General features: G+C 44.7%; 1 protein-coding gene across 6 annotated transcripts in view; it reads left to right on the forward strand.

The window, feature by feature from the left end:
* The first annotated feature begins 6976 nt into the window (after window positions 1-6976).
* LOC138567343 (uncharacterized) overlaps window positions 6977-12896 on the forward strand; it is a 903513-nt gene continuing 897593 nt past the window's right edge. For 2 of the 6 annotated variants that reach the window (XM_069645452.1, XM_069645450.1), the window contains exons 1-2: window positions 7283-7523; window positions 7962-8014. Coding sequence is in view for 4 of the 6 variants with exons in the window: in XM_069645450.1 (XP_069501551.1) it covers window positions 7969-8014 (46 nt within the window). In the remaining 2 variants the exon portion in view is untranslated. Of the gene's footprint in view, window positions 7186-7281; window positions 7524-7961; window positions 8015-8502; window positions 8590-12896 lie in introns of those variants that run through there. The other 4 variants (XM_069645448.1, XM_069645447.1, XM_069645451.1 and 1 more) reach the window with 4 other exon arrangements.

Here is a 12896-nt window from a genome sequence, read left to right on the forward strand (position 1 = left end):
TGACTTTTGATGTGAGGGGGCTGTGGTGTCGAATATGTCTTAACTGAACAATGTCCAAAATTTCTTCTAAAGGTATCTTGGGGCAAGTCTTTTGCTGAAAATAATAATTATTTACAGTTCATCAGATACTGAATGGTTCCTACGTTGGAGAGATCTCTCTTGCTAGAATTCCCTTTAGTTTTTGCAGGTTCGTGGTTCCCTAACAAGGGCTGATGCTGTGGTATGGCTGCAGCTATACTCGTTTTGAGGAAACATTAATTTACGTCAGTTTGTTGAAAATACGGAGTAATAGCTGCCTTCAGAAACAAGTGTGCTAAGAAATAAGTGAAGAAAAGCCTTGCTGAGACTTCAGGTAAGCACATATGTAACTTCTTCTTTCTTTCCTTTTTACAAGTTCATTCATTCATTAAATACATTTGTTTTGCAGGTCTTTGGAAAAACTGTTGTAGAAAATACCTTTGGACGATGAAGAGATTGCTGAACTTTAGAAAGAGTACACTGCGACCGCAGACGAAGGCTGCTGAGAAAAGAAATGCTGTGGCTGCAATGGATCTTCTGACAGAAGATGCGGAGACTACGAATATAATGGCGGACTGAAGAAAATACTCGGAAAATACTTTGGTTCGGTAAGGCTTTACAATTCTACTGCTATTCTGTGGATTTTGCTGTGGAAATTAATATCTGTGACTCTTTTTCCTCTATTGACAGGTTCTGTCAGAGATCGTTGGAAGCGTTACCCGCTGTCAGCGGAGAAGGCATGAACTCTGCAACAGGTGTAGAATGCACTGTGAGTTATCGATGGACTTAGCTGCAACCATGTTGAGGGTAGGCAAGGCAATGTGAGTGTAATGAACCTATGGGTACAATTTCTAGGAGTGAGGTAAATGTCTTGAAACCACTGTTGATCCACTGATGGATATGAAGTTCCTTGCCTCCCTAGTTTTACTGAATGGAATCTGTATTCCTGTGCTGGGATCATGACAGTTTCCCCCCCCAAGGCCCTTCCCAAGGATGAACCCTCCGGTCCCGGCTTAGTCGGTGATTTTGATGAAACATTTGGAGTAGTCTAGGGGCATGAATATTCGAGCTAGGCCTATCCTGTGGACCAAAACCTTTCCAATCTATCAGGTAGAACAATTTCTTTTTAACTATCTTAGAATCAAAAATTTCCTTTACTGTGAATTCTAGTTCACATTTGATGATTTGGGGTTTTAGTGGTGGCTGTGATCTGGTTTCTGGATTCAGTGGTTTGATCAGAGAGATATGAAAAACTGGGTGGATTTGCATGTGTGAGGGTAACTTTAGTCTTACTGCTTCGGGATTGACAATGGTCTCTACTGGAAATGAACCTAGGAATGCTGGTTGGAATTTACATGGCCCTTTGAGTGCAATGTACTTGGAAGACAACCAAACCTTGTCTCTCACCTTATACTCTGGTGACTCTCGTCAAAGCCTATCTGCAAATTTCTTTTGGTCCTCCTTTGCTGTAGCCAAATGTCATAGAACTTCTTCCTGTACTTTGGTAACGTTATCCTGGAGACTCTGTACTGCTGGCATCTCTAAAGACTCTGAGGGATCGAAAGTGGAGGTCTGAGTAAATCGTTCAGAGTACAGAAAGGAGTATAGCCCATGGAAGTATGTTCTGAGTTATTATAAGTATACTCTGCGATCCAAAGGACATCCACCCAAGAACAATCTATCTGGTAAAGGAGACATTGAAGATATTGTTCAAGGGTCTGATTGGTTCTTTCTGTTTAACCGTCAGTCTGTGGGTGGTGACTGGTAGATAGATGCACCTCAATATTGGCCAATGCACAACATTTTCTCCAGAATTGGGATACAAATTGACTCCCCCTATCTGAGATCCCAGTAGATGGAAACCCATGAAGATGCACAAATTGTTCCAGAAAGACCTTTGCTAAGACTGAGGAAGTTGGGAGTCCCTACTCTAGGGAATAGTTTGGGTAACAGTAGTAGCTATGCGAGAGGGATGCCTGGGTTTGCACCACTGCAGGCCAAAGGTAACACTTTAGTTTGGCACATCCCTGCACACATTAAAGAAAGGGTATGGCAGAAGGAACTTATTGACATCTTTACACTCCTAGAACTAGAACAGACGGGCCTCGACATGCGCCAAATATCGGAAAAAGAGAAGGAGAAAAAAGAAAGAGACAGGGTTAAAAAGGAGGAGACCATTCACAATTGGCTAGCTGGTTTTAGGATGTTGGCATCCATCATGGTGAGAAATACCCAGCCGACGTGGGCGAATTATAGGCATATGAACAATACATCCACAACGCCTATTTAACATATGGGGGGGGTGTCTGGTTGAAGTATGACAGGGGTTTCAGGTTGAAGATGCAGATTTGGCCAGCTATGGCATGCAACGAGGTGGATGTCACAGGTTTTATCGAAAAGATGGTGGCTGCCAAGGAAGTGGTGAGCAGGGCGCAGGGGGAGAAGCCTTATTATAAAAAGGAAAAATGGTCTTATGGTGATAAAAGGAGTGGGTCCTTTTACAGGCACTCTTCCTGGAACAACAGGTCCAGCTATCAGCAGTGAGAGCAGGCCACGTGCTGGAAGTTCGAGCAGGGTTTCTGTCCTTTTGGAAAATTGTGTAGATTTTACCATACGGGCGCCAAGGGTGTAGGGGGGCATAGTACGGGGTCACGTGATGATGGAAAAAAGAGCTCTAGCGCAAAGCAAAAAGAGACAACAAAGTGGAATTAAGCAGTTTTTGCCCCTTCTCTGCAGTACGCTGCCTTCCCCTATTAGGTTGGCCAGAATACTACCACTATTAAATTGTTACCACAACAGTGCTGACGCAAAAGTAATTTGGGAAGGATTTTCGGGGGGATTTGATGTTCCCTACGTGGGGACAAGCGGTCATAGAGAGGCTGAGAACATGAAGTCTGCATTGAAAATGCCAGAAGTGGTGAAACATAAAATTGCCAAAGAACTCAGTTTGGGGAGGGTAGTAGACCCATTTCTCGCACCTCCCTTAGGAATTTTCAAGGTCTTCCCTTTGGGGCTGGTGCCAAAAAAGGAGAAAGAACAATTTTGCCTGATCCATCACCTATCTTTCCCTTCCCACAGGGGGAGTCAATAAACAATGGCATTACGGAAGACATTTACAAAGGGAGCTATCCGTCCTTCGATGACGCAGTGGAACTTGCGAGGGCCACCGGCAAAGGAGCACTACTGGGGAAAGCTGACATAGAATCTGCATTTAGGCTTTTGCCAATTAACAAAGACAGCTACAACTTGTTAGGTGTCAAATTTGAGGGACAGGACTACCACGATAAATGTCTGTCCATGGGATGCTCAATTTCTTTCTTTCTTTTGCATACTTTGAAAAATTCAGCACCTTCCTGGAATGGGCACTGGAAGAGAGGGCTAGGACGGGGAAAGTGATGCACTACCTGGATGACTTTCTGTTCATCGGTAGCAAAGGGACAGAGGAATGCAGTACTTTAATGGAACATTTTGTGGAATTAACAAATGAGCTGGGAGTATCTTTGGCAGAAGGGAAGGCAGTGGGCCTTCTCTCAAAATTATCATTACGAGGGATAGAGATCGATTCAGAGGAGGTTAAGTCTAGGCTACCAAAGGACAAGGTGGATGACCTAAAGGAAACTATTAAAGGATTGTTGGGCAGGAGTAAAGTGACACAAAGAGAACTGCAGTCATTGACAGCTTCCCAAATCATTGCTTCCCAATACATACGCCTGGGCTCTGAGGTAAAAGAGGATCTGAAGATGTGGACCATTTTTGTCGACAGGACGGGTTAGTGTTTTGGAGGGAACAATGGGCAAGCAGTGACTGTATTTACACTGACACATTAGGATGTCACAGGTTTGGAGCTATAACAGGGAAGGAGTGGTGTGCACAGGCATGACATCCTCAATGGCATGAGTGTGTGACGCGAGATATCACACTCCTAGAGCTGTTTCCCATCATAGTGGATTTTCACCTATGGGCATCCTCGCTGGCAAACAAAAGGGTGATTCTGTGGTCAGATAATTTAGCAGTACAGATAAAATAATAAATCATGGAACATCAAGCAATAGGATTGTATTACGACTCCTCAGGGAATTGTCAGCAAGTCTGCTCAGGGGAAACACAGAAGTATGGGCAGGACACATACCATGGGTGAGGAATATAGCAGCTGACGCTCTCTCTTGTTTACAGTTCGGGAGATTTTGGTAGGTAAAACCAGATGCAAGCGAGAAGATGACCCCTTTTAAGAGCCATTGGTGGGACATAATTGGGAAAATCTGAGCTCACTCATTAGCACTGCCCTTGCACCCACCACGGAAAGGAGATATAAAGAATGCTGAGAGAGGTATATTAAGTTCAATTAAGGGTTTCTTAGGGTCTGCTAAGAAGGGGCTCCGGTGCACGCCTTCATTGGGTAGGCTTGGCAATCACAAAAGACCAGACCATGGACGGCATCCCATCTGGCAGCAATAGCTCCCTATCACAAATTAGGGCGGATGGAGGACCCAACCAAGGAGCATTATGTCAGGATGGCCATGAAAGGCTGGGCCAAACGAACCGAGAGGAGGGAAGACCCTAGGCGCCCTATAGACATATTGAAACTTGAAAATATAATCAGAAGACTCTCAGGAACACGCAGAGACACTTTTGGGGCTGCCATGTTCAGGGAAACCTTTTCCCTGGCCACCTTCGGGGCCTTCAAGATCAGCGAGCTGGTTTCAGACAACAAAGAAGGTGGGGGAATGGGTTTTCTAAGGTTAGAAGATGTCACAGTGTCAGAAGAGGTGGCACAGCTACACCTAAAAAGGTCCAAAACTGATCAGAGCATGTGATGTAGATTAATCACTCTCCAAAGCATCAGGGGAAGCCCATGCTGTCCTGTTACCTGCCTAGCAACATATCTAAACATAAGACCCCCAGGAAGTGCGGGATCACCAGTCTTCCTATGCACTGACGGGTCTGCTCTGTGAAGGTTCCAGTTTACAAGCGTCATGAACCTGGCATTAAGAGGGATAGGGACAACAGAGGAGGTCTTTGGAACCCACTCCTTCAGGATTGGTGCAGCCACCTCAGCTGCAGGGGTTGGCATGACACCGGAAGCTATTAAAAGGATAGTGGGTTGGAGGTCAAACTGTTTTAAAAGGTACTCATGGTCAGAAAAAATGTAACAATAATCCATACCCCATCTCTCCTCACCAAACAGCGGCTAGGAGGAGCAGAAAGACAGTATGGGTGGTTGGTCACTCGTTTGTGACAAGGGCTGAAACAAGTAGGGCACTGCAAGGGGAACAGATGACAGCAAGTCATTTCAAGGTTGAATGACATGGCATTCCGGGGATGAGATGGGATCAGCTGGAAGAGCATGTGCAAAAGCTACTGCCAGGATACCTCAAACCTGACATTTTACTGATATACACTTAGGTGGAAACGATCTCACAAGTATCGACAGAGGAGTGCTGATGTGAGAGATGGTGGGCACCCTGCAAGAATTGGGGGCCCGGTTAGAAGACTCATTGATCATGTGGTCAGAGATCATATCAAGACAAACATGGAGGGCAGCAGATTCTGAATCAGCAGTACAGAAGTCTAGCAGAAAGTTGAACAGATTAATGACCAGGTTTTTCAGGGGCCGGGGGTTCACACAGATCAGACATGGCCTGATCAATCTGAAGTCACTTGAATACTACAAGAGGGATGGGTGCACCTATCAAAAGCCAGCATGGATCTTTTCTTCTGGAACTAATGCACAAAACTACTGGAGCTATGAGGATTGGGGGGTGTCACAGATGGATGTGGATCCATTGGTGGCGTGGCGGTGTGTAAGTGAGCAGTGGCACTGTAGGGACTGCATATGAGCTTGGAAAATCAGGAGGCCTTTTCGCTCCTCTCCGGATCAGCACCCCCTCTGAGGCCTAGCAGTGAGGGGGGTTGATGTATGTTAGAGGGCTCATCTTCCCCCAGCAGAAACGGCACTCCTCCATCCGAGGACCGCCTGCCTGGGCAGGTGGGTCTTGGACAAGGGCGGTTGGGGGAGCTTTGGCCTAAAGTGGAGTTGGTTTGAAACGTGGGGGGGAAGCAAAACAGAAATGAGTCAGTCGACTGGTCACCGCACCTGGAGAACTATTCTCCAAAGAGTGTTTTTTACTGTGATGACAATCATGTCGTTTTGAAGTAGATGAGTGATGTGATTTGTTATAATAAACCTGCAGCCTTTTATGCCACAAAGAAACAACCGTCTCCAGCAGCTTTGTGACACATGGAGGAGTACAGCAGTATTAAATGGCGATATGCTATTATGTTTATGGTGTAATATTGGACAAGTGCCCAGGTTATTGGAATGACCTGATTGGCAGGCAAGGTATTGTTGCACATTCAACAGATGACATCAGAAGCTGCTAAATAGCAGATGCTGGGGCAGCTGTCGCTTTCACTGTGTAACCCCCCCTGCTGCAAGGAGAACTTGGTAACATAATTTCTATTTGGGGGGGGCGACTGCCTATATCATGCAGCTCAGATGTAGAGATCACAAGTTGTCATGTGTGATTTGCTCAACTGAGGCTATGTTTGTTTTGCCTTTCTGGAACTTTATATTTGTTCTTGTCTGCCCATAAATGCCAAACTAGAAGTCCCACAATATAAAGTAAAAACGGGAGTGGCTGGGGAGCTATTCGCAGTGGAGTAACTTTAATGAAAATGTTGGGGGGGGGCATGACATCTAAAGAAAAGGTGCCCCAGCCAAATGAATGGGGACAAAATGGTGTGCTATGAAAGTTGGGGGGGGTCAAACACCCATGCCCTCTCCCCCCCCCCCCCCCCCTAAAATTACGCCCATGGCTATTCGCGACGTATTCGGGACAGTTGGAGGTCTGTATTGATGCAGTACAGTTGGTGGAACACTCGTTCACTGTTGGCGCCTCGTCTACTCTAGAGGGACCAATAGCGAAAGCAGAATGTCTGCCTGATCGGACAAACGGCTTAGGCTGCAGCTCGCAGTCCGCCCCCACCATGTCACGCATGAAATGTCACAAAAAGGGGGAAAGAAAAGAAAGAATGAGATCATTTATCAGTGATGCGAGTCACGTGTCTCCCTGTGTGGGTGCAAAACTTAACAAGCTGAACGACGAAGGAAGGAAGGAAACGTTTTCTGCTCGTTCAAGTGGCAGACTGCCCGGAAACATTACAAAGGTGGGTGAGGAGGCGGGAGCTTGCCCAGGCGTTAATTGCAGCCCTCAGCCCCCACATCGAGAAATCAGTTCACCACAGCTCGTCCCCGCGGAAAAGGCAACCAGCTGATGCTACTGAGCGACAGACTCCGTAACCAGCCGGCCTGCCGAGATGCTTCTAAGCTCCTCCCTCTGAACGGCTCACACTTCCTGCCTGTACCACAACACAAGTGTCTCACGCGTCCCTGAGCTGGGGAATGTTATTCCTTAATTTATTAATTCTAGACCTCCGTTGCTATACAAAATATCTGCTGTCTCTTTATAGAATTAAACAACCCCACACATCAGATAGCTTGGCAGGTAACGTGTCTCTTGTTGACGTTTATTTTCGTGTGGGTGTATTATCGACTGCAGAATTTACACCACCTCCTCAATGTTTACAGTGGGTGTTTTGGTCCTCCTGTTAAGTAGGGGTGGGGTCAAAGGGCTATGCTTCCCAATGCTGCTGTTCATGATGTGATATGTTTTTGTTATTAGGAAAGCACGATTTTGGTTGGTTTTCTCTCGGCATAACCCAGCCGTTACGGTGTGGATTGCTTCTTCCTATGTCACACGTCATCAGAGAGAGACTGCTCCGTTTTATAGCGTGTTTTGCATTTTACCTAAGGCATGACCTGAGGGGGTTGGGGGGGCTTGTGCTTTGGGTAAGTGATGATGGGATGGTGGGGGCTAAAATGAAACGCATCTGTTTTCTTCAACAAAATCGCCCGTTAATATCTGTTTGTTTTCTTTGCCCAGGCCATCCATGGAACAGGATTTTCCGGATCCCTTGAGTCAAACCTTCTTTGATGGTAAAATCTTAAATTCCCATTCCTGTTTTTTTGGTTTAAAAAAAGTGTCAGCTTGCATAACTGTCCAGCAACAGTTAAGTCTATTATGGGACGGAAAATGCTGTGAAATGGGGTGAGTCTCAAACAATGGACGAGTAATTCGTAGATGCCAGCTTTTGTGAAGTATTTCCTAGGTCATCTGAGTGACTGCTCCCCTTGCTTGCCCTCCCCAAAGCCTTGCATATTATGATTCTTTCCATAGCATCATACTCTGGTGGAGGAGTATTGATGTCTTCTCTACCTGTTGCAGGGCTCAACTTATGGTATATTACCTTGTGACCGACAGCCCTTACTGCCAATGTGCAGTAGAGCTATACAACCTTTCACTTTGCCACCCAGCTTGGAGCAAACACTGGAATTTTATCAATAAAGTGACTCTCATTTTAGAATAGTTTGTATATAATAAAAAAAACGACAATAACTTCGTTGTCTCCAAATGTTGATTCCAGGGCATTTTATGTTTGAGGGCCCCTTATCACGGAATGCAAAGGTTGAGCTCTGTGACACCATGCTACTATCGTGTGAAGCTGCTGAAGGTACAGATGCTAATTTCACAGCATTTATAATTTATTTAGCTAGTATCCCGATTTGATGTTTTAAATGTGAAATATTTGGCATGTGCAACCCAAATATTATTTGGCAGAGCAGCAAGTTAAGAGGAATGCTGTTTAGTTCTCACATTGAGAGGCTATTCCAGCCTCATTTATCAGTTATTGTGCATGCCCACACAGAATGAATGAGTGAGTGGTTGTTTAACTGTTATGAAACGCATGTTCTTACACCTGCATGGAGTTTTCATGCAGGCACAAAACAAACTATTATGGAATCCGTTTCTATTTAAGGTGAATACCATATGAATCCATTGTAAATGCAGTCTGCAAAAAATATATATAATTTGCAGGCAGGATTTCATTTTTTTTACTAAGCAGAGTGTAAAGGACAATTTTACAATTTTTCATCTTCACTTTTAAACTCCTGTTTTGTAAAAGTTAAACATTGCATGCAGTGAATCCAACACCACAGAAGTTATAATGTTGTAGTCCCCTCCATGAAATTTGCCTTTTTTACAAAAGGACCACCTATGTGCCCTGCAGATGCAGGACTTGAAAAGGTCAATAAAAGTTTACAATTGCGGTGCTGCTGTAATTCAAACAATGACGCTGCTGTTATGGTTTATAGAGAGCCTTTGTGGCTCACATATGTCATGATTTGGTGCTTGCATATTTCACCTCTTTTAATATGTTTCACACCCACACATCACAGGTCAGCTGGTAGCTATCGTATAAAGTCCCTTCACAACCTGCAATACTACAGAGCCATATTGAACTATTTTTATTAATATTATTATTAATAAAAATCACAGGAAAAACAATGCATTTTTGGCACAAAAGCACGTATATAAATGACTATTAATAACAGAGGACATGGGTCCTTTTAGCAGAAGAAGAAAAGGAGGGAAAGAAGGGGAAGAGTAGGGTCAAACGTAGTGGCAGGAAAGAATAGAACCTCGGTTTTTGAGGGATTAAGATGTGTGCTGAGGATGATCTTAACAAGCGAGGAGGAGAGTAGAGAGTGAGCTGAGCAGATAGATTGGGGGTGCGAGTCCAAGGATAGTTTTGAAGATGACGAGAGGAAGTTTATACTTAGCCCTTTGTTTCATAAATAGCAAGCTCATCTGGCAATGTGCAGAAGATGTGGAGGTAATGCGAGAAAGGTTGAAAAGTGTGTAGACCGCGAAGTTGAGGACTTTGTCTGGAGATACAGTAGTGTGATCTATAAAGGACTAAGGAGGAGATTAGCTGTTTAGCAGTATTGAAGGAAAGAATATGACTCATTTTTCCGATATTGAGAAGGTTCAGTCTGGCTGCAGTGACAGATTTGGAGATGAAGAGCGAGAAGTTGTGTGATTGGTCGAAGATGACACAAAGGTTACGAGCACAAGCGGAGTAAGGGTGGAAGGAAGGTAGTCGGGAGAGAAGAGAATAAGAGGAAGAGGTAGCTTGTTTGGCTGGGAAGTTGAGCGCTTCAGTCTTAGTGGAGTTGAGCATGAGCAAGTGAGACGCCATCCAATATTAGATGGCCAAGAGACAGCTTTATGTTTTTTGACAGCAGCTCGTCGGATAAGGTGTGAATGGAGAAGAATATCTGAGTGTCGTCAGAAAAGAGTTGATAGGAGAAGCCGTAAGAGGAGATCAGGGCGCCAAGAGCTGAAGTAAAGCGAGTGAAGAGAAGTGAACCAAGGACAGACCCTTTGGGAACTCCAACAGTAAGGAGGTGAGTGGGGTGGTAAGGCTATTCCAGGACACCTGAAAGTCTTGGGGCAAGGTATGAAGCAAATCAAACAAGGGCCTTATATCTGATGTGAAGGAGAGATAATGTGGAGAGAAGGTCAGAATGGTCAATAGTATTGAAAGCTGCAGAGAGGTCTAGAAGAATGAGTACATGAAAGGTTTGCATGCTGAGCGGAAGAGATGAAGTTGCTGACATTGAAGAGAGCTCTCTCGGTATAATGCAGAGGACGGAAACAAGATTGAAGAGGATCCCGGAAGTTGTGTGCATCAAGGAACTCAGTGAGTCGATTGAATACTTCTTGCTGTAGGATTTTGGAATAGTGTAGTAAAAGAGAGCTGGGGTGAAAGTAGCCGGGCCAGTTAGGATCTAGACTATATTTTATGAAGAGAGGAATGCCAGTGGCTGTGTTATACGATGAGGGGAAAAGTGACATTTTCAAGAGAGGCGTTGAAGAGGGAAGTAAGATGTGGAACAACACCAGGAGCAATGTTCTTCACAATGTGCGGGGACAGAGGGCCAGTGGGGGCACAGGAAGGGTTAGCCTTGAGGATTAGAGCAATAAACTCATCAGGGTTGGTAGGGGCAAAGGTAGTAGTGAGAGATTATGATGATAAGAGTGGTGGAGAAAAGTGAGCAGGAGAAGGGGCTAGAAGGAAATTAGCGAGGGTATTGTGAATGGTAGGAATCTTAGATGCAAAGTAGAGAGCAAGATCATTTGCTGAAAGAGTAGAGGAGATGCAGGGAGATGGAGTTGGTTTAACAGGTGAGAGAATTGAGTTGAGAGATTTTTGGAGGCGCCTCGTTTGGAGGATTGAGACTAAATGAGAGGGATATAAAAGTCATGTTTGGCACAGAAAGTGTGATGGAATATTCTCAGAGATACTCCTTCCACTGGTTACTTCGGATTCATTAGGAACACTTCCAGATAGCAGCAATGACCAGAAACCTCACAGTACACAGCACAACCTCCAAAATTGTATCTCAATGCAACCATGCATGCACTTTCTGCTGGTGCTGCATTCCCCTGTATTTCTTGTGCTTGTCTCATTAGAATGGTTTCTGCTGGTTGGCGAACACTGAAAAATGTGCTCTGTTTTCAGTTTGTAATGCATTAATACTGAACAGTTTTTTTTGGCTGCGTTTTCTCAGTGTACTTTATTTTCCATCTGTGCCCAATTTTGTATTCTTATATTTTTGGTTGTTTGATAAGATCACACTTTACCTGTCTGATACTGCATTGGTTCCCTAAAGGCTCGTGCTTTTAAGGACTGCCTTTTTATTATTTGGGGATTACACTCCACCTTTTACATATTACTCCCTCAGGTAGGGGAACCTGAAGATTTGGTCAAAACATCCTACTGTAATTGCAATAACAAAGGCTAGTTCCTGAGGAGATTGTGGCTGAGTGTTGAAAATAACCTGGGGATAAAATTGTTAGTAGATAAAAAGATTTTATTAAGGCATGCATAGAAGTGAGTACAATGCAACACCGTTTTCTTTATTTTTCACAGCAGCAAGTAAAACAATATTTTGGAAGCTTGGACTACAAATCCCATAATGCTTAATGTCTGATATGAGTGGGAAGTCACTGGCCCTTATTATTTAGCTTCCTCTGTTCTTACTCCTGGTTGACTAACAAACTGTCATACAAGGTACATCGCTCAACAGATCCACAATCACCAAGGTCTCAGCATCAGTAAGTGGTGCCACCACTACCACTCAAGGCTGAAATCAAGAAGAAATTAAAGTTTCTTTAGGATGGGTCCTGGGACGAATTGCAGGAATTTGACCATTCTCCCCAAGGAGGAGACCCCCCCCCCATGAGGCTAGGGAGGTGAGCCTGCTCAGCAATACCCTCCCTATGGGTAGAGGCAAGTGGCACCTCACTGGGAGAGACTCCCCCCGCCCCCCTCTTTGGGGACAAGGACTCCCATTCCTGTGAGGAATGCCCTAGAAAACATCCCAACAATACCTCTTTGAACATATATTATGAAGACTTGTATGAAGAATAAGCCAGTAAGTGTTATTGTCGAATAGAAACTGGTAAATGTTTCTGTAAATGAAACATCCCATTTAACTGGGTTGACGAGGAGGAGGAGCAGGAGGATGATGTGTGGAGGAGGAGGAGAGAAGTCATCTGACGGAGAGGGACTCTGACGTATGCCATGGACGACCCTCAACTACGTCACACTTGAGAAGGGAGGAGGTTGGAGATGAGAGAAAAACGGTGAGTTTCAAACTAGTCAGGAAGCTGATACAGACGCGAAGTCGGACGTGCTGCACCCTCTGACAAGAGAAGACAGAGGAATAGAAGTAAATGTGCTGCGTTTTACTAAGAGGCGAACAAGAGAAGTACATTCGGGCGTGGGGTCTTGATGATCGGAGAGAGAAAGAGAAGGAAAGTGATGGTGTGACCACAAAAAGCTTGTGGTGGACCGGGTGGCCCAGAAACAACGCAGAGACCACTCTGCGACTGAAGACACAGAACCTAACAATAATGGAAATGCTGAACGCCCATCCTGGATGACCGCACAAAGGAAGAAGCATTGAA

This window comes from Ambystoma mexicanum, chromosome 2p (genome assembly GCF_040938575.1).
Source record: "Ambystoma mexicanum isolate Mex_15411 chromosome 2p, UKY_AmexF1_1, whole genome shotgun sequence".
Classification (NCBI taxonomy): domain Eukaryota; kingdom Metazoa; phylum Chordata; class Amphibia; order Caudata; family Ambystomatidae; genus Ambystoma; species Ambystoma mexicanum.